The sequence below is a fragment of the Pollicipes pollicipes genome, unplaced genomic scaffold (genome assembly GCF_011947565.3).
Source record: "Pollicipes pollicipes isolate AB1234 unplaced genomic scaffold, Ppol_2.1 Scaffold_5724;HRSCAF=6776_pilon_pilon_pilon, whole genome shotgun sequence".
Classification (NCBI taxonomy): domain Eukaryota; kingdom Metazoa; phylum Arthropoda; class Thecostraca; order Pollicipedomorpha; family Pollicipedidae; genus Pollicipes; species Pollicipes pollicipes.
Genome location: NW_023596746.1, coordinates 42,026,603 through 42,046,805, shown reverse-complemented (window position 1 = coordinate 42,046,805; position 20,203 = coordinate 42,026,603). Strand labels below are relative to the sequence as shown.

At 58.1% G+C, this 20,203-nt stretch overlaps 2 protein-coding genes across 4 annotated transcripts; both read left to right on the top strand.

Moving 5' to 3' along the window:
- Positions 1 to 1,912: 1,912 nt before the first annotated feature.
- Positions 1,913 to 9,043, top strand: LOC119103971 (putative uncharacterized protein DDB_G0271606). Of its 3 annotated transcripts, none has more exons than XM_037227682.1 (3): positions 1,913 to 2,013; positions 7,118 to 7,213; positions 7,511 to 9,043. In XM_037227682.1, exons 2-3 carry the CDS (start codon positions 7,152 to 7,154, stop codon positions 8,961 to 8,963), a joined length of 1,515 nt encoding a protein of 504 aa, XP_037083577.1. In that variant the 5' UTR covers positions 1,913 to 2,013; positions 7,118 to 7,151; the 3' UTR covers positions 8,964 to 9,043. The 3 variants fall into 3 exon arrangements, with proteins under 3 accessions (XP_037083577.1, XP_037083576.1, XP_037083578.1); XM_037227681.1 differs by having other exon boundaries at positions 1,919 to 2,068; XM_037227683.1 differs by lacking the exon at positions 1,913 to 2,013 and adding an exon at positions 6,564 to 6,584.
- A 4,810-nt stretch (positions 9,044 to 13,853) lies between these two features.
- Positions 13,854 to 19,713, top strand: LOC119103068 (sentrin-specific protease 6). Its single transcript, XM_037226516.1, has 11 exons — positions 13,854 to 14,029; positions 14,365 to 14,537; positions 14,981 to 15,097; positions 15,961 to 16,191; positions 16,831 to 16,954; positions 17,007 to 17,049; positions 17,439 to 17,697; positions 17,942 to 18,161; positions 18,494 to 18,700; positions 18,764 to 19,034; positions 19,703 to 19,713. The coding sequence occupies exons 1-11, from the start codon at positions 13,892 to 13,894 to the stop codon at positions 19,711 to 19,713; spliced, it is 1,794 nt and encodes a 597-aa protein (XP_037082411.1). The 5' UTR covers positions 13,854 to 13,891.
- Positions 19,714 to 20,203: the final 490 nt, after the last annotated feature.

Here is a 20,203-nt window from a genome sequence, read left to right as displayed (position 1 = left end):
TAGGTGATTCTGATCGTCGCGCTGCTCGTGAGCAGCACACCGAGGGTCTTCTTCAGCCAAGGGTCTTCGCCATCTCAGCGGTAAACTGGGAGGCCGTGAGGTACACCGAACTGATTCCCTGGCACGGACCAGTCACACAGCCTCCACTGCGAGATTTCAGCGACTACGAGCTGTGGGACAAAGTGCAGGCACCGCTGGCCTTCTTGCCATATCTGGTTCACACTAGGAGTGCGACGCAGCGCCGCACTACCGAGGACATCTGCTGCTGGAGCTGGAGCTTCGACAATATGTGGAGCCCAGCTACGAAGGTATTTTTGCTACCGCGCGATCTCTGCCAACACGCGTTTTGGGTTTCCAGTCTGTGAGTAGTTGCTGTTTGGGCCGGTGCATCGAATACACGGGCTCGGCAAGGAGCAAGATGTGCATGGGGTCACCCTACCGCCCCCCTCTCTACGCCTGTAGTACAGGCTGCTGAACTTGCTGTATGTATTAAGTCGTACACCAGACAATATATTCTGAGTCATATGTTATACATAGTTTTGTTTGCATCACGTGAGTTGTCGTAGAGAAGTTAAAGTCTAAAGCAATACTAACCAGCATACTCGTAAAACGAGTTCATACTTAACAGCAGATAAAGTTTCCGCCAAATGGCAATCAGTCGGGCAATGTCTGACCCGCATATTAGACCTTAAACCGGGACATTCTTGTACGACGGCTTAAGGAGCACTCGGTGGCATCGTTTCTATACCCAATGGTATTTTGTGTCGCTTGCCGCCCACGGCTTGGCGTTGCCTGCGGCGGCGGGCCGCCCGGCATGGGGTGACGGCAACACCGGGCGTCGGTTTACGGCGATATTTCGATCGACTCGCGCCTCACGAATTTATGTTTTTGAGAAGAGCTTTTCCTATGCCGTGTATTTTTGGGCTCCAGCGCCAAAGAATTTCTTTGTCTCACTTGGTTTTGTTACTGATGACACACCCTAATATATATGATTGAGCCAGAGGTCAGATATTTCATTTTGCAGCCTGCATGAGTCATGAGTTAAGTGACCCAATGTAAGCATGGTCTGAACTGAGTCAAATGAAAAACGGAAATGCTGAGTCACACGCTGAATCGGATTACACAATCTCTGAACCAGTCCGGGGCTGACCAAGACATTTGGGTCAAATCCGTCTGATGCTAACCACTGCATCTGAAGACTAGCACCTCATTGTCCGCACTACTGGATACCAGTCTTTCCCTGCGCCCCGTATTCCAGGTTGTATAAATATAATACCTAGCCGGTAGATACCTCTCTTCTCTAAATTATGTGCAGGAGTTTCTACAGGCACGTTTACTAACCGCTTCCCCACGCTCCCACCACCGGCGGTCCGACCACCAACCGACGGACCCTGCCGCGTCCTAAGAGCAACTCGCATTCAAATAGGAATTATGGTCCAAAATGGTGAAGGTTTCCTTCTCCTATCGGAAGAAAAGAAATTCACGAGGTTCACCTCTGAACAGTCTTACTTCTTCCGTTGAACCTAAGGTTACCGGGTGCTTTGCTTAGTATCTATGCGTACTAAACTCAGCCGACTTTAGTACATATCGGTACTAAACACGGGTCCCTCTTAGCAAGAATACGTACTAAATATTTCTGATGATGTGTTGACAAACGTGAAGTGCACTGCTAAGTTAAGTTCAGACTACTAAATAACATCTTCGGGATGGAAGCGTGAGTTTGGAATATCTCGGTAGGTGTTATCATACATTCTTAGCGTCGCAGGTGCCGGCTTTCATGCTAGTGATGTTTATAACCTGTCATTTTGTTCAATCGTGAGGTGGCGATTCCAGTGCCAGCCGTATTTTTGTTATTCGTACTTCTACATGCGTCCGCCATTGTCGCGACAGATGAGACACGCGGCGCACTTATATTTTACGGTGTCGATGCCGACTCCCCGTCGCTGTTATGCGCGTGGAAACCGGACGAGATGGACAATTATGCGGTTGATGGGTCGCAAATGAGTTGAAGCGGTACGTTACATCGTGCATGGACACGTGGAGTTACGAGAAACTGCTTACGATTGGGGTAAGGATGTTAAGTCTTGCCGTAGAAAGTGCCTGACAAGCCTTAATATTGAGTCAGTTTTCCACAGCCCTTGTGATCGCATTTTGTATAAGAACGTTCTTAGTCCCACATGCTGCTTTCACTGGTCATTGTATGATCATGATAAGTATGGGCTTGTGTCATGGGTATTTCATTTAAAAAGGTGCCTGCACAGGTTTGTCATTAGGTACAACCATTAAATAAAAATGCTAAGCCTGATGGACAAACTGCAAACAGTACAAATGAAAGTGAAAACATTCAGTGTACCAGCAGTATTACAATTTGCATGCTTGAAACAAGGCTGTCAGAGTTTGGTGCATGAGGGCCACCAATTTAGGGCATGAAGAGCCAATATGGTAAGAGGCTATAATATTGCAAAGGTAATTTCTGGCAGCACATGCTCTGAGAGCATGTTGCACATGAAAGTGATGGAAAATTCAGGACAATATGACCTGATCTGATTTGTTGATGGTAATGGGAGCTCAGTACTGTTATGTAGGTGTCCTGCATAGTGCATGTTTTTTACAGACTGACCTTGAGGCCAGGGTTACTAGGGATCAGGTCCATGGAAATAGTTAGGATTTTTGTTTGGCAGGATTTGTGTTTTGGCAATACATTCTCAGGGTTCCAAGTAGATTATTTTAGCAGGGGTGCATTGGCTATCAATGCTGTGTATCACACTAGCTTGTATTTTGATGTATAGCTTATAAGTATTGCAGGGTTTGCACCTCATATATGGCATATATCAACTGATCACTTAGTGACAAATTGCACAGGTAGTCAGTAAAATCATAAGTGCTTGCTTGGTGCACATAATAAAAATAGGGCTCAAAAATGTGACATTCAAGGTTCAGGCATGATGACAACCAGTAAGCATCATCCATGAAAAAGTAGCATTAGAGGAAAGATATGCTCCCACTGTAAGTAGTACATTTTGAGTTCTCTTATCAAAAGTTTCTGTCAAGAAAATATGTGCTTCTTCTACTATCATGAAAGCCATGGGCCCATAACCCCTTCTCTTTCCTGACAACTTTCCATGATTGGGCAATTTGATAGGTTCAGCTTAACTGCCATCTCCTGTTATGTATGTGTAACTATGTCTTTTTTTAAACTCAGTGCAAGAAATTTGTTTGATTTTATTTTCTCTTGTTTTTAAAATCATTTAATTTTTAGCAAAGCTAATTTCCACATGCATGACAAATTTTCACATGATTGGCAACAGCACTGTGACACTATTATTTTCAAACCTGCTGCTGGCAACAGTGGGCCACAGGATTGCATGTTTTTTACATGGTTGATGTTAGGCTCATATTACATGCTAAATATAGCACACTATTACCACACAAACTCATGACTAGACTAGGTTTGTTAAGTTATCTGTTTATCTCTTTTCTACTCTGCATCTTCCATAATCATTGATCATGTCACTTATCACTGCCACACAAATACAACATACTTTTACCACCCAGAATCCACAACTGAGATCACTTGGGTTGGTTCAGCTGAGTTGATTTCTTTTCTTTTCTACATCTTTTAGAATTATGCTGTGTAGAATTACTGCATAACTACAGTCCATTGTGGCACCCCTAAACCAAAACTAAGATCACTTAGGCTGGTTTTGCTAACAGTCAGTTAATTCTTTAAGACATCTTGATTTATTTTGTCATGCAGTATGACTACTTTGTGACTGTGCATCAGGTTGATGTTGGCCACTTGCTACCAGCTGACTTGGCATGCTGTAATGGTGTGGACAGTGTTGTATCTAGGATGCTTACCCAGTGCCATTGCTGATGATCTCAGGCTGTTTGTTCCTTTGCCAATCAATAGCAGATGGATACTCTTTGAATGATATCAACCACATAAAGCTAAATCAACATATTCTGTTTGATAGTTTTATGTGGACATGCTGGTGATGGGTGGCTAACTTGCTACTGCCCCATAGAATAATGGTGTCACCACTGAGCAGAATCTGTTCTGTTGTATGAACAGCCTATTGCACATTTCCAAAAAGTTTTAATCTCCACATGAATGGATGCGGAGATTTGTGCTCCTATGGTAGCCCAGCCTACTCCAGTTTTTGGGAGATGTCTCTGGACCTGTTTGGCAAATCAGTGTAAGATATGTGCTGGTGGAATTTGGAGCATTTTTTTACACTGGACCTGACAATTCAGCACCATTTGTTATCTGGTCAGGCTATGACATTCCCAGAGGTCTATGCACCATGTGTGACATTGTTGTTCCACCATGCTGAGCATTTGGGTCTTGGCATAGTATGCAAGATATTTTGTCTCCAAGGGGTGCCAAATTTATATGTCTAGTTTTGTCTAGTCTAGTGATTTTTCAATGCCTAGCATCTGCATGTAGGCAAGCCTACCTGTTCTGAACTGCAATCATTGCACTGAACTCAGGAAGACAGTGTTATTACAAGAAAATGGTCTTTAGGGAGGGATGAAGGCTGTTGTCAGATGTCAGATGCATTGTCAGATATTGGTGTTATTTTCTTTTAAAAAATATCAGAATGCATGACCAAAAGCCTAAGTGTGGGAAGCCAGGAAAACTATGATTCATGCAGCTGTATTCATCATTGACTATCATATCATATTGACCATATTGGTGCCATGGGTCATTGTAGTTGGCATACCCTAATGCCTGAATCATCATCATCATCATAATTGTCATATCATTGGTCGTGACATCATACCACAATCTTATTGTTGACTGTATGCCTTCTCTTAGCACACAAAATACAGATGGTTTTGAAGAAGCTTGTTTTGTGGCTGATCTGACCCTTGAAGGTAGCATCAATTTGCTTGTTTCATAATTGTGATGAAACTTTTTGCACAGTGCTTTGGGTGGATATTAACAGCTTATCAAGCATACCCTTCAGTTTTCCATGGCTTTCCTCTTCTCAGTTAAGGCTGCAGATTTCTGTGAGGCTTGTTTTTGAAGAGATGACATTGGTGACTGGGCATAATTTAGTTACAGGCATTACAGTAAATCATGCAGGTGATCTGGCTTGGTAATCTCTAAACAATATGTTAGCCTTTACTCAGACTTGTGCTTGTTTCCTTTTCTGCAATTACTTTGTCTTTGGTTCTGCCAATCACTATCCAGTTTGAGCCAATGCCAGTGTGCAGCTCAGGGAGATCTGGCTCAATTTCAGGTGACAACAGTCCATGATCCAAGCTTTTTCCCTGGACTTTAAAAATGCCTGCATGAAATATATGTTTCATGATAAGACCAGCATATGCAGTGATCCATTTGTTGTGCAGTTGTTCATGTACATATGTGCCCCAACATAGACATCTTCAGCACATGTGCACAAAGCAGTTGAGAACCATTGCACTGTGACAGGAGCTATTTTCAGTAACTGTGAAATTGTGAGCATGTAAATTGTGCTCTAAAGGCTCCACCAGCCAGTTGGCTTGTTATCTTGAAGTTGTGTGATCATTAAATGCTAGCCCACTGGATTAGTGGGTCGAAAGGAATCATCCCCACATCACATTGCACTTGTGATAAACTCACATTATCTATAAGTGTCCCATTTTTGTGTGGAGATGGTCCACCACCCAGTGTCCAAGAGAAGAAGGCCCTGACTTTGTTCATACTGGTGTCACCTGACACCATCAGGTGCCACACACTGCTCATGTAGCTGCACCATACCATGTCAGTGGGTTAGTTGGGGGGGGGGGGGGGGGCTGCATGACTCACACAATATGTGATGTGTAGTTCACAATATTTAAGGACAAGCCTTGCCATGGATGCCCTGCTTATCACAAATATTCAGCCACCTAAATATATCTGAAGTTAAATTGCAATAACATGGAGATGTTTTGTATCATCATCTGATGGCCTGGTCTTGTGGCTTGGCTGGTTGCTGGGGAGCAAAGCAGCTATATGTTGCCTGCTGAACTATGCCTATTGTGAGCTCCAGATAGCAATAATAAAGCACTTCTATTGCTGATACAGAGGTGCCCATTGCTGCCCTCTCTGCAATGGATCAATCTTTGTGTGGTGTATTTTAAAGACACTTGGTGGGGTTAAAGCATAGGACAAAGTGATGTGGTGAAGTAATCCCAGAGTCGCAATGGAACCCATAGTGATTTACGAGTGGCAATTGAACCTATTTTGATTTGGAGAAATTGATGTTATGTTAGCTGTTCTCAGCCCCTGGTTTTCTAAGGTGATATAACCTTTTGATTTACTCTCACTACTGCTGGGCATCTGCTAACTTTGAACCACCATGTAAAACTGGCAGTGGACTATTAAGAATCACAGCAGGTTGTCATCCTGCATAGCATGGGTATCACTGGGTCTTGGTGTGAACTGCAGCCCTTGCTGTGAGCTTCATGCTCCAGTGCCTGAGGGCCCATTGTGCATGTGTGTGGCTAGGTGTGGTGTCAAACTGCCCATGTGCATATGGCAACACTGTGTGTAGTAGGCAATAGTAATATGACTGACTACTCACACATTTCCAGATGAATTATTCCAAGCTGATGTAAGACAGGCTGACTCTTCTGTCCTTATTAACCTAAAACACAGATTTTGTTGTGTGGCTGTAGTGCAGATGCTTTAAGAACAGCAAGGGTAACACCTACATATCCTGAATCCTACCAATCCTGAAAAAAATGCTTTTTATTTCCACATTTATACCTAACCTTGTGATGACCGATTTTGAGGTCATTGTGATGGCATTTGTACTTGCCAGTGGTGCTCACCAAAGACTAATCTCACTGCCACACACTGTCTCACTTTTATTCTATGCAAGATCTATTTAAGTCAACCCTGTAGCATAGTCATAGGGCACGTGATTCATGACTAATCACTTTGAGGCTGTGTCTTAACTGCTGACTATTCTCTCTTTGGCTAGGATGCTGCATTGGGTGTGAAAAGTTGTTATGCTAATGAGAACAGTACTGTGGTGCATGGTGAAGTTTAACTGTTGACTAGATTTAAATACTATGCTCTTTCCTACCCATCAGCTGCAATTGTTTGTTCCCTCTGGGGTAACCACGACCTTGTCGTTTTCAGATGCATCTGTAACCATCCTCACCAACAGTGCTGAATGATGAGCAGCTCCAGCCAGGTACCAGGGAGTTATGCTCAAGTTTCCAGTCAAAATGGCAGGTAAGCACACAGATTATTGCGTGACTATCTGCAGTCAGAGTATAATGTAAGTCATCAAAGTTTCATCCACATCAAGGGGATCATCAGGCACAGGGCATCACATCAGGTCATTGTGTGCAATACTCTAGGTACATAGTGGTACACACTGAGGCTGATTTGGTGCACTCCTCGTAGCATTGATGTAACACTGAACCGCACGAGCTGAGCAGATCCGGTGAGCAGTGTACCGAAACACCTGTGGTGCGTGAGGGACTGGGAGCCACTGGAGCCTCCAAGGACGACCTGTGTCTGTGGCAGGCTCGTGTCGGCGGTGGCGGCCGCCCCGGGGGCCGACGGCTGCGCGGCGTCTGCGACGGCCGAGCGCTGCCCGCCGCCGCAGCTGGTCAAGACCGTCCGGCCGGCGGCCCCGGGGTCCCGGGCTGGGGTGCAGCCGGGCTCGCCGGTCCTGGTGCGGGGCGCCTCGCATGACATCCGCACGTACGGCCGGCCGACGCCGAGGAGCCAGCCGCCGTCAGAGCAGCGGCAGCAGTATCAGCAACAGCAGCTACAGCCACAGTCACAGCAGCAGCAACAGCAGCAGCAGCATCAGCAACCACAACTGCGGCCGCAACTGCAGGCACAACCACACCTAAGTTCAACAAATGCAGAACATTTGCAGCCTCAAACACAAGCACAGCAGCAATACCAACAGGAGTCGTTGCAGCAGGAGCAGGAGCAATTGCAAGCACAGCCACAAACACAGTCACAACTCCAGCCACAGCACTTGCCACAGCCGAAGCCACAACAGCAACAGCTACAACAGCCACAGCCACAGCCACAGCAGTCACAGAAACAACAGCCGTTATGCAAACAGCAGGTGCGTCCCGTCCGCTCCGTCACTCAGCTACCACAGCACCAGCAGGTGCGTCAGCAACAACAGCTGCAGCAACGACAGGTACAGCTGCAGCGACGACCAGCGCAGCTGTCACAGCACCAGCCACCACATCCTCTGCAGCAGCAGCAGCAGCAACAGCAGCCAACATCGTCGCCGCCGCCACAGCAGCCGAACCAGCAGCAACAAATGTCAGCTGTAGCAGCCGTAACTCAACAATTGAAGCAGCAGCAGACGTCGGTGGTTAGGTCAGTGGCTCAACAGCAGCAGCAGCACCAGCAGCAGCAATCATTACAAGCTGTACCAAACAGCACCACTTCCTCGCAGCATCAGCTGGCGTCACCGTTGCGGACTGCTGCCCAGCATCAGCAGCAGCAGCAGCAGCAGCAACAACAGCATGTGGTATCCGTGCAAGGTGACGAGCAGCGTCAGCCGCATTCGACCGTGCGGTACGTCATGTCCGTACAGACGGCACAGCAGCAGCCGAGCGCGGAGCCGGCGCAGGCAGCGGAGCACCAGCCGGGGCACATGGTGCCGGTGGAGGCCGCCCAGTACCACCAGCCGCAGCTGGTGTCGACGACGGCCAGCCAGCACCAGGTGTACCGGCTGCTGGACGGCCCGCTGGCGCTGCCGGTGCAGACGCTGATGCAGCCGGCGCGTCAACAATACGCGCTGGTGCAGACGGACCAGCGCGTGGCGCCGCGCCAGTACAGCCTGGTGGCGGCGCAGCAGGCTGTGCGGCTGATCAACGGCCGGCTGGAGTCGGGCGGCGCCGGCCTGCAGCCGTTCGTGGCGTCCGAGGTGGCCGCCGGCCCCGAGTCGGGCCGCGTCTACATGGTCTGCAACGCGTCGGCCGCCGACGCTGGTGTGCACGGGTGAGACGACCGGCCGGCCGCCAGGCCTGTGTGTGGGCCTGCGCCCCACGGCTCGTAGCAGTGGCAGTAACAGTGATTGGGTGGGGCTGCTGCGCTGGCAGCTGTTTCGCCGGCGTGTTTATTTTATTGTATTATTCACAACAATAGCCATGAATTCGATGATCGATTTCGATTTTGATGGTCGATTCCGCATAATAAAGAGGATCACAAAAAGCGCAATCAAAACACCATTGCAAAACTCAGTGCCGTGTCCTGTCGTGTCGTTTGGTCCGTGTGTCTACGCTCAGCGGCTTTTGATGTGTCGTGTCGTGTCTTGTGACGTGTCGCGTCATGTGTCGTTTGGTCCGTGCGTCTGCGCCCGTCGGCTGCTGATGTATCGTGTCGTGTCTTGTGACGTGTCGTGTCATGTGTCGTTTGGTCCGTGCGTCTGCGCCCGTCGGCTGCTGATGTGTTGGCCTGCCCGTGTTGTCGTGTGTGAGGTTCTGTATCAGCACCGGCTCGTGCCCGCAGGGTGGTCAACCCCGGCCCGTGCGCGGCGGCGCCGCGACGGCCGGCGCGCGGCGGCGGGCCCGGGCCGACGCGCGGCCGCGGCCGGCCCCGCGGCGCGCGCGCCGGCCCGGCCGACGCCGTGCTGCAGCGGCCGGCGCTGCTCGAGGAGCCGGCCGCTACCGCCGCCGCCTCGTTCGACTTCAACCAGATTCCGATCGAGTTCGAGGAGCCGGCGGTGACGGCGGCGCGTTCGGCGGCCGACGCGGCGCGGCCAGCGTCGGCGCCGGGCCAGGCGGCCGGCGCGCCGCCGCCGCCGGCCGGGGCGGAGCCCAGCTGCGCCAAGAGGCGGTACTCGCTGGAGCAGTACTGGGAGAAGAGGAGACAGGTGAGCGACGGCGGCCGGCGCTGCTGACCAAGTTGGGCGGATCCTGTGCACCCACGAGCATATTCCTGGTGGCGAGGATCCGCAACACGCAGAAAGGAGACTCCTTTCTCGTGGCGCATCCACGTACACCGTACGTTGGGTGACATCCGCGCCGGTCATCAGCGCTCTGTCAACACTGAACGTCTTGTGATGTCAGCATTTGTGCTCCAGGGTATGCGGCCCTTGTGCTCCAGGGTAAGGGTATGCGGAGCGCAGAGTTAATGATCCAATCCACGCAATCGGCGAGTCGGCGCATGGTGTTGATGGGTCTGCGGCGGGCGCCTCTGTGATGACGTGGAGCGGTCGGCGTCGGAGCGCGCGCTCGCTGACTGGTGTGCCCCTGACGGTGTGCCCTGCAGGTGGGTACCGGCGAGCCGCCGGTGCTGAGCAGCAGAGGTCCGCTGCTGCATCCAGCGCGCTCCAGCGTCCAGTCGCCCATCCTCTGCGGCCAGCTGCAGGCTGGCCCGCTGGCTGCCGTCATAGACAAGTGGGTGGCGGAGGGGAGCGGGCCGTGGGCCGGGTCGGAGGTATGTGGCCAACAGTCCGACGAGAAAAACACTTCCGGAGAACGGGCGCCGGCCACCGACGACACAGGTCTTGCGAGGACTGGCCAGTGTGAACATGCATGTGCGTAAGAAAGCCAGCTTTTTGCGTTGGGAAGGGGGTGGGAGCTGGAATGCTGGGGTCGTTGCTGATTAACGAGACGTCCACGTCTAGCCACTACTTCTGTCGGGGCAATGCGTTGAGTCATTGGTTGCACCGTATTTTCGCGGAGTCGTCCAAAGCTGGCGGCGTTGCTCGACATCTAACTTAGCATCCGCAAAAAAAGACGCCGGGACGAGGAAAGGCCCACTCAGCACAAGTATAGTAGACGAGCTCGCAGTGGAATCATAATACGCGACACTTGTGCCGGCATGTGGCTGGGGACCCAGCCGGCGCGGCCTGAGCGGCGCCGTTCTCATAGATACTGCCGACGTGCCCAGTTGACGGACGGACGGGCGGGAGTGGCGAAGCAGACTGGGATCATGTGTTGCATTTGGGTCGACTTTTGGGCCAGCTAGGATGCCTAGGAATGCCGTGCACGCGGTAAATGTCCGGCCATGTGGGTATGGGAGTTTGACGCCTGCGGCTAGCGACTATCGCCTGCCACTGTAACTGCCAGAATGGCGTGGGAAGCTGCGGTGCGCGTCACGCTGCCGCCTGAAGTCACCCGGCCGTCTGTCCACCCGTGCAGGACCCTGCCGCACAAGACGGCAGCGGAGCCAGGCCGGCCGTCGTCCGGCGGCGGCGGCGAGCGGCCACCCGAGGTACGTGCGTCGGCTCCGGCTGTGCACCGGACCCCGCGGGCGGGGCCCGGCCGTGCCTGCAGTGCCCGTCGCTCTATCGGGACGCGCCGTTCGAACACGTGCTGGCTGACGCCCGGAATCGGCCGGCCGTAGTGCTAGAGGCGGCCGCGTATTGCTGCGAGCCGCCGTCAGCTGATGGGCTTTGCGCGGCCTCGAGGGAAGGAGCTGGCGCTGTCGACGCGGGGGTCGGGCCGGCGTTGCGCGTGGTGACGTCACTCTGACGTCACGCCGTACCGCCAGACGTACTCGCCGCGCCGGGTGGCCGGCAAGCTGGCCATCTGCGTCAACTGCGGCCACTCGTCGCACGACTTCAACCGCTGCGACTTCTGCAAGAAACCGCTGCCGGCCAACGTCAAGGTGCTGGACTCTGTGCAGTCGCTGGCGGCGCGCAAGGACGCCGCCGTGCAGATGGCGCAGGCGGCTGTGGCGCTCAGTACGGTGAGTGGCCGCCAGGGGCGCTGCTGTCGTCGCCGGTGCAGCCGAGTCGGAGATGGCCGATCGGCGGTGTCGATCGGCGATCTCCGACTCTCGGCTCTCAGGGTCGGTGTCCACATCCGACCGGCCGCTGCTTGCTTTGTTTGCGAGCTGTGAGTCTCAGCAGCCAAACGCACTGCAGCTGATGCAGAGATGCACGCTTCATGTCGTTCTCTTAGCTATCTTGTTCACGATTGTCTTCGAAAAGTGTGTGTGCCCCCAGTTTCGTTGCATGCATATGTTGCGGTAGACGGACTCGGGGAGGGTTCATGCGGCGACCCTTAATTAGCTGATTGTAGTTAGTTAGTGGATGGCTGTAGTCTTATGTAGTCATTCCACATAGCTGATAGCGTGAGCCTGACCGCTTTTGCCTCACGCACTGCTTACGTCAGTTGACGCTTAGTGGGTTATCGTCAGCCTGCTTTACCGCTCGTGCCACTGCAGGCTGCATGCCACCTATGCTTATGCCCCGACCCAGCGCGCCGCTGTCGCTCACGATGCACTTGGAGACCTGGCCTGACCTGTGCTGGCCTCACCTGACCTGAGCTGGCCTGACCTGTGCTGGCCTCACCTGAACTGAGCTGGCCTGACCAGAGCTGGCTTGAGCTGCCCTGACTTGACCTGGCCTGACCTGAGATGACGGTGTGTCGACAGTACCAGCGCGTGGTCACGCCAGTCCGGCACCGGCCGCCTCACAAGCACTTGCCCCGGCCGCGCAGGCCGCGGCGTCGGCTCAACGAGGAGCCCGGTGAGTGTGCGGCCGCCAACCAAAGTAGTTGTTTGTTCGTGCTTGCGTTGTCACGTTAGTGTTTTGTTCAACATTTGGGACCTCGTCGCAATGGGTGACATCCCCCCTGACTTGTATGGTTTTGTTCACGGTTTGCTCCCGTGGTGTGCGTTACGCCAGGGTTAGTCGAGGTTCCGCAGCATGTCCGGCGGCCTGTCGGTCCTCCGAGGGACTGACTGGGCATGGTCATCAATCCCGGTGGCCAGTCCACCAGTTAGGGCGCCGAGTTTTATCCGAGACGTCGCCTGCCCGCTGCGTGTCTGACGGCGTCTATCAGCCGTCCCTGACAGCACCTCCTCCGCCAGAATGCCTGACCATCTCGTCGGATGAGGAGGACCTGGTGCGGGCGCGGCCGCCCACCTCGGCAGCCGGGCCACAGCCGCCGGCGCCGACCACCGCGCCCCCTGACGACCTGCTGGCGGGCGGCGACGGCAGCCTCAGCGGCGACGAGCTGGCCACCCGCGGCGTGCTAGGTCAGCACGTGCCGCGCTCCTCCGGGAGCTGGGGGCCGCCGGGGGTCGAGCGGGCGGAGGGCCACCAGTGGTAGGATGTGATCTTCGGGCGCTGATATGCAGTAGATGGTGATGTATGAGGACATGGTAGAAACTGCGCGACTTCGCTATTTTCGAAGTTGATGTTGAGGTTTGGTAACTGCGCCAAGCAGCTAGGGCGACCGTCCCTGTCCCTTGCTAGTTGCTTGGCTTACCCAGTGCTGGCCCTGTCCTGCCATGTCTCCGCCGTTGGCACCGTGCCGCTGCCTCTGAGGGTGGCTCCTACCCTGCCCTGACGCTGGCTTGCCTAACGTGCGTGACTGACCGCGCCGTCCGTGCTGTCCCTCCCTGCCCTGCCCTGACGCTGGCCTGCCTAACGTGCGTGACTGATCGCGCCGTCCGTGCTGTCCCTCCCTGCCCTGTCCTGACGCTGGCCTGCCTAACGTGCGTGACTGACCGCGCCGTCCGTGCTGTTCCTCCCTGCCCTGCCCTGACGCTGACCTGCCTAACGTGCGTGACTGACCGCGCCGTCCGTGCTGTCCCTCCCTGCCCTGCCCTGACGCTGACCTGCCTAACGTGCGTGACTGACCTCGCCGTCCGTGCTGTCCCTCCCTGCCCTGCTCTGACGCGTTTCGGCGCGCTGGCGCAGGCGGCGGCAAGGCGGCGGCCGACGCGGACGCCGACTGGGAGCGCGACATCCAGGGCGTGGCGGACGGCTCGCTGGGTGGCGCCTACCTCTGGGAGCGCGTGCGTGCACTGCGCATCGGCTCATATCGGCCGCCGGCCGACGAGCCGGTGCTGTTCAGCTCGCAGGGCACGCGGCTGCGCGTGCCGTCGGCGGCGCCGCCGCACCGCGCCGTGGCTCTGACGGTGCCGCCCGGCCGCGTGGTCAAGGCGCTGGCGCACTTTGGCTGCCAGCTGATGGTGGTGTTCGTGCACCTGACGCCGGCGTCGGGCGCGCCCGTGCGCCGCGTGCTCGAGATGACCGAGCCCAGCGACGCTTGGTTCGACCCCGGCGCAGGCCAGGAGATGCACAAGCGCATCATAATCCACTTCCAGGTGAGGCCGCGACGAGACCCCATCCGACGCGGGAGATGGGGGTCGTCAAGGGTCGGCGTGTTCGGTCTGGTTGGGGCTGTAGACGCTGGCGGCCCGGCACGCCCCGGCCATACCCGTGTGCTGAAGGCCTTCTATGACACAGACGATCTCAAAGGTCCCTCGTAAAAAGGCTGACATTTGCTGACCGCGGCCTGCCCTGCGGCAGAAGTGACCTCCGCCTGGCATGGCACCACCTGCCCCAAGTGGTCGCCACCACTACACTGTCCTGGCCTGGCTGTGCTGACCTCGGCCCATCGGGTATGACCCCTGTTCGCTGACCTCGGCCGCCCCGCCAGGACGACCTGTCCGAGGAATCGCAGCTCACGCTGATGGACGTGTTGCGCTCCTCGCTGGGCAAGGAACGCGTGGAGGAGATTTCTCAGGACGAGGCCAACAGGATCCTGGTGATGGCGGCGCCGCCGCAGCTGGCCAGCACGCTGCAGGCGCAGCAGCGGCACGCCGTGCAGACGTGAGTGACGCGCCCAGCCGGTGCGCTCCATGACGCTCTGGCAGCCACGCGCTTGATAGCTACATGAAATTGTGGCACTTCATTCCCTACAAGCTGTCAGAATGAGGAAATAGCCTGAAATTGGCTGTGTCCGAATCAAATGTCAGCATGACACACGGCTGCCTGTATTTCGTTGGAAGAGCGCATCACGCAGTGGACAGCTGAACGTCCGTCGCTGCTGTGTCGTCATTCACGGCTCTTGCCCTCGCTCCTGCTCCAGCGTCACTCCGTTTAACGGCGTCCCATTAACTGGAAGACGCCTGGCTTACCTGAAGGTTTACGTGGCCAGACGTCACGGGCCTCACTGGCCCGTCGGGCTCGGGGCGAGCCGGCCCGCGCAGCTCAGACGACCCCCTCGCCGGCATGTGAGGCCCGCCGCCTGACCGACGCGTGCGCGGCCGCAGGATCCTGCACTTCCCGCCGCCGCCGGCGTCCGGCGCCATCGCCGTCAACACCGACGACTACTGCTGCCTCGAGGAGGAACAGTTCCTCAACGACGTCATCATCGACTTCTACCTGAAGTGAGCGCGCCGGTCGGCCGGGCCCGCGCGGCGCCGGGGGCGCGGGAGGTGCTGCTGTGTTGCCGGGGATGCCGGGGTGCCGGCGGTGCAGCGCCGCTCGCGAGCGAAGGCGAGGCGTGGCGAGGCGCTCGGCGGCGGTTTTACTGTGTTGCTGCAGCACAGTGATGCGATGCTGCACTGCTGGGTAGATGGAGGCCGTCAACAGTCAGATGGTGGCGCTCGGCGGCGGTTTGGCTGTGTTGCTGCAGCACAGTGATGCGATGCTGCACTGCTGGGTAGATGGAGGCCGTCAACAGTCAGATGGTGGCGCTCGGCGGCGGTTTGGCTGTGTTGCTGCAGCACAGTGATGCGATGCTGCACTGCTGGGTAGATGGAGGCCGTCAACAGTCAGATGGTGGCGCTCGGCGGCGGTTTGGCTGCGTTGCTGCAGCACAGCGATGCGATGCTGCACTGCTGGCTAGATGGAGGCCGTCAACAGTCAGATAGTGGCGCTCGGCGGCGGTTTGGCTGTGTTGCTGCAGCACAGTGCATCTGGAGGCAGTCAACAGTCACATAGTGGCATGTTCAAACTCAGGGCTGAACCCTCCTCAGCTTGGGTTGCATTCGCCCCGCTGATTTCCCTGTGCCCCCCCCCCCCCCCCCCCCCCTGTAGCATGGATGCGACGTGTTTGTATGCTTCGTCGCAAACACTTCTATTCATATACAAAAAAACGACCAGAGCGTAACAGAGCCACCAGTGCGGACAGACCAGAGCGTATCAGAGCCACCAGTGCCGACAGCGGTGCTCGGCGCGAGCGTTTGTGCGGCCTCCGTCGCCGTCGCCCGCTTGCCCGTGACGCCCCCTCCCCTCCCCTGGCCGGCAGGTACCTGGTGTCGTCGCGTCTGGCCGAGCCGGACCGGCGGCGGACGCACGTCTTCAGCTCGTTCTTCTACAAGCGACTGACGACACGGCCTAGCAGCCGCCACGGCCGGCGGCCGGCCGAGGACAGCCTCCGCCTTTCGGCCGCGCAGAAGCGGCACGCACGCGTCAAGGGCTGGACCAAGAACGTCGACATCTTCGACATGGACTTCCTCATCGTGCCCATCAACGAGCAGTGAGTGGCACCGGCCGGCCGGCGGGGCCTGGCTGAAGGGGGTGGGCCGGTCGCGAAAGGTCACGAGCATTGCGAATTGCGGACGGGGTGCTCACCAGTGAAGGAAGAGCCAAGAGGGAACGCTGGAAGCTGACATGTGAGGAATTGGACAAGATGCTAGTGCTTTTTTGTATTGCAACATATGACAGTTTATGACGCCTTTAAGTATCAGATATGCTCTTATCAAGAACAAGTGGTGCTCACGTCAAAATGCAGTTGTCGGTATTTGCTGTGCTTATCAGGCGCGCTGTGGCTGGCCCTGAATGACCGGACTGTGGCGCGGCTCCGAAACCTGACCCGCCACCAGCTCGGCAGTCTGCAGTAGCGTAACTGTGTACGTGCCGGGGAAGGCGTGTGCCGTCCGGGGCTGGCTGGCGACCTGTGTGTGTCACGTCCATGGTGCCGTGTGGACGACGTCCGTAACGGCGCCCGTCGCTTCCTACCGACGCCGACGAGGTTGGCAGTCCGCTAACGGCGCTGACTGGCGACCTGTGTGTGTCACGTCCATGGTGCCTGTGGACGACGTCCGTAACAGCGTCCGTCGCCTCCTGCCGACGCCGACGAGGCTGGCAGTCCGCTGACTGCGTCTGGGCCCGGCAGCTCGCACTGGTTCCTGGCCATCATCTGTTTCCCGGGCCTGGAGGGGTACCGGCGCCTCAGCGACGACCAGCCGTGCGAGGCGCCGCAGCCGAGGAGGGCGCGCCGGCCCTCCGCCGCCGCCGCTGCCCCCGCCGCCGCCGCCGCCGCCGCCGCCGCCGCCGCCGCCGCCGCCGCCGCCGCCGCCGCCCGCCGCCCCCGCCGCCGTCGTCCCCGCTCCGGGTGAGTAGCCTCTCGTCGCACTTGGGCTCTCGCACCGGCCACCTCCTTAGCCAGGTGTCGGCGACAGCTGTGTCATGGTCCAGATGGGCGCAATCGCTGCCTTCTGTGCTAACTCATGGTGCATAGTCGTCAGTGCTCCACGCTTCCTAAGTCCGCGCTGCTCCATCAGGCTTCTGTAACTGTGTGTGCCTTGAAGCCGGTATGGTTCGAGGCCAGCGGGGGGCCTCACGTTTTGGCAACGTGTATGCAATCCTGGGAGCTTTCCTGACCCTCCAGGCTGCTTCCCAGCCTCGTTATGGCAAGATGAGGGCCAGCCGGCGCGGTACGTGCGGCCCCGCACGGCCGTTAGCGGTAGGCCCGCTCAGCAGCGCTGCGCCCGCCCGTTTCAGCGCCGGTGCCGACGCAGGTCGGCAACACGCTGATTGTGCCGTTGCCGGCCGAGCCGCTGGCCGAGCAGTTGGACGACAGCGACCGCGACGAGGCCGAGCCCGACGACGAGGAGCTGGACGCCGAACTGGACGAGCCGTGTGAACCGGCGGCGGCCGCGGACGAGCCGGCGCCTGCCGACACCGACGCCTACGACTGCGAGCTAGAGGCGCCCATCCCGGCCGTCTGCACCAAGGACGTGCCCGAGACGGCCATTAAGCAGTGAGTGGCCGGCGCGGCGGCAGACAGCGCGGGCCTAACCATGGTTTGGACTGTAGACTCCGACTCGAACGGTGTAGGAGTCGGCCTCGCTTCTTGCGACCCTGGCCAGTCTCGACTTGTGCCAGGAACAGGATAGGGGCGCCGACCTGGCCCGCCTGGACAGTCCCGTGTTAGGGCACGTGACAGTTTCCGTCGTGCTCGCGTGATGACCTGACCTGACCTGACCGGGGGCGCGTCACCGCAGACCTTGCGTGCTCATCTTCGACTCGCTGGCGGGCGCCAGTCGATCGCGTGTGGTGGCGACGCTGCGCGACTACCTGCGCGTCGAGTACAGCGCCCGGAAGGCGGCCGACCGGCCCTTCAGCAAGGACACGATGAAGGCGTGCTGCGCCAAGGTGCCGCAGCAGACCAACTTCAGCGACTGCGGCGTCTACGTGCTGCAGTACGTCGAAAGCTTCTTCCAGGTGAGCAGCGGCTGGCTTTGCGCTGAGCTGCGTGTCTGGGCTGTGCGGGTACTGGCGAGTTTTTGTGATGCGGCATAGTGGACGCCGAAGCTGTGATGTTTTCTGGCGAACCTGTAATGGACCTCCTGGGGTGATGTGCTTATTTCCGCGGTCGCGCGTCACTAGTTCCTTGCGTGCTGCGTTCTGGCGTCACACAAGCGCAAGGACGTCAACCTCCGGGGTCCACGGGCCGTTGCGGGAGATGAGTAGTGGTCCCGTGCGTCGGACACGGGCCGGTGCACCGTAGTCATTTCCCGCGCGCCCGAGCCGACTCGCCCCGCCTGGCCCCGCAGAACCCGGTGCTGGACTTCCACGTGCCGCTGCTGCCGCTGCAGCACTGGTTCCCGCTTGCGCGCCTGCGGCGCAAGCGGGAGCAGCTGGCGCGCCTCATCGAGCGGTTGTCGCGGCGCCAGAACCCCGAGCGCACCCTGTCGCTGCCGCGCCTGCTCTTCAACTCGGCCGCGCCGCCGCCGACGGCCGACGGCACGCCGCCGCGGCCGGACGGCAAGCCAGCCGGCCGGCCGCCGCCGGGCGCCCGCTCGGGTGGGCTCACTCCGCGCCAGGTGGTGGTGGCCCGGCCGGCCGCCGGTGCCAAGCAGGTGGCGATGGCGCCGCGGCTGGCCGGCCACGAGCCGCCGCCGACCGCCAAGAAGGTGCTGATGCTGACGCCTGCGCAGCAAGGGACCGCGACCGGCAAGCCGGTGTACATGACATTGCCGCGGCAGGCGGGCGCCGGTCAGCGGCAGGCGGTAGTGGCGCACCGGCAGGCGGCGCCCGTCGGCAGGGCCGTGGTGGCCGCGCAGATGCAGGTGGTCACCTCGCCCTGCCGCCCCGGTGGCCTCAACAAACAGACGATTACGGTCGTGCCGGCCGCTCGGACCGCGGTGTCGGCCGCGGCGCGGCCCGCGTCGCCGAACGCGAAACGTGTCGTGCCCGTGAAACAGCTACCGCAAGCCGTTGGACCGACGTCGGCTGCGTCCAGCCCTGCGTCGGCGGCGCCCAAGCTGGCGGCTGGCGCTTCAAACGCCTCGTCGCCGGCCCACAAACCAGTGTCGGCTGCGTCCAAGGCCGCATCGCCGATGCCGAATCTCGTGATGGCTGGTGTGAGGCCCTCGCCGGTGCACCCAAATGTGTCGACTCCCTCCAGTGCGTCAGCGCGCGGGCGGGTGTTGGCCGTTTGCAAGCCAGGGTCACCAGGCGCCAAAGACGCGTTGAATGCGTCCGACTCGGCGTCTTCGAAGCGTGGGCAGACGCCGACGCCACCTCAGTCACCAGCTTCCAGACAGACGCGGATAGTGCCAGCACAGTCTTGTTCGGGCGCCAGACCGACGGCTTCCCCGGGCGCAGCACGTGGGCCGCGTCCGCAACCCCTGGTCAGTGGAACAGGGGCGCCGGGCCGTGCCAGCCCGGCCGCCGTCGGCGCGCCGCCAAAGACGTCCGTGCCGCTGCCGGCCGGCCGGCTCGACTCGCCGCGGCCCGCACTGGCGGCGCTCGCCGCGCAGTACGCCTCTGACTCGGACGAACGGGACGAGGGGCCGGCCGCCGACGAGCGAGACGAGGGGCCGGCCGCCGACGAGCGGGACGAGGCGCCAGCCGCGGCCGGATGCGGCGCGCCAGCCGGCGAGGCGTCCGAGGTGCTGTCCGGCCTGGGGGCGCCGGACGGCCGGCCGGCGACGGGCGGCGAGGCGCCTGATGCGTCGGCGCGGCCGCCGCGCCACGGCCGGCGGGACTACGCCCGGATGATAGGCTGCAAGCGCCGGACGCCGGTCCCCAAAGACGCCGTCAAGCCAAAGGCGGCCCGCAAGAGCTGAGGCGGCGTCGCGCGCGGCCGCCGGGCGCGCTGCCCTCCTGTCTTCGATGCAGCGCGCCGCAGCGATGTAACCCGCGTGCTAGTATTCGTAGCCGGCGCTGGTTTGGCTGGGTTCACTCTGGGATCAAGCGCTGGCGCGCGCGTAGCGTCCGGCAGAGACGCCAACGCGTTGTGATACCATTTGCGTGTACAT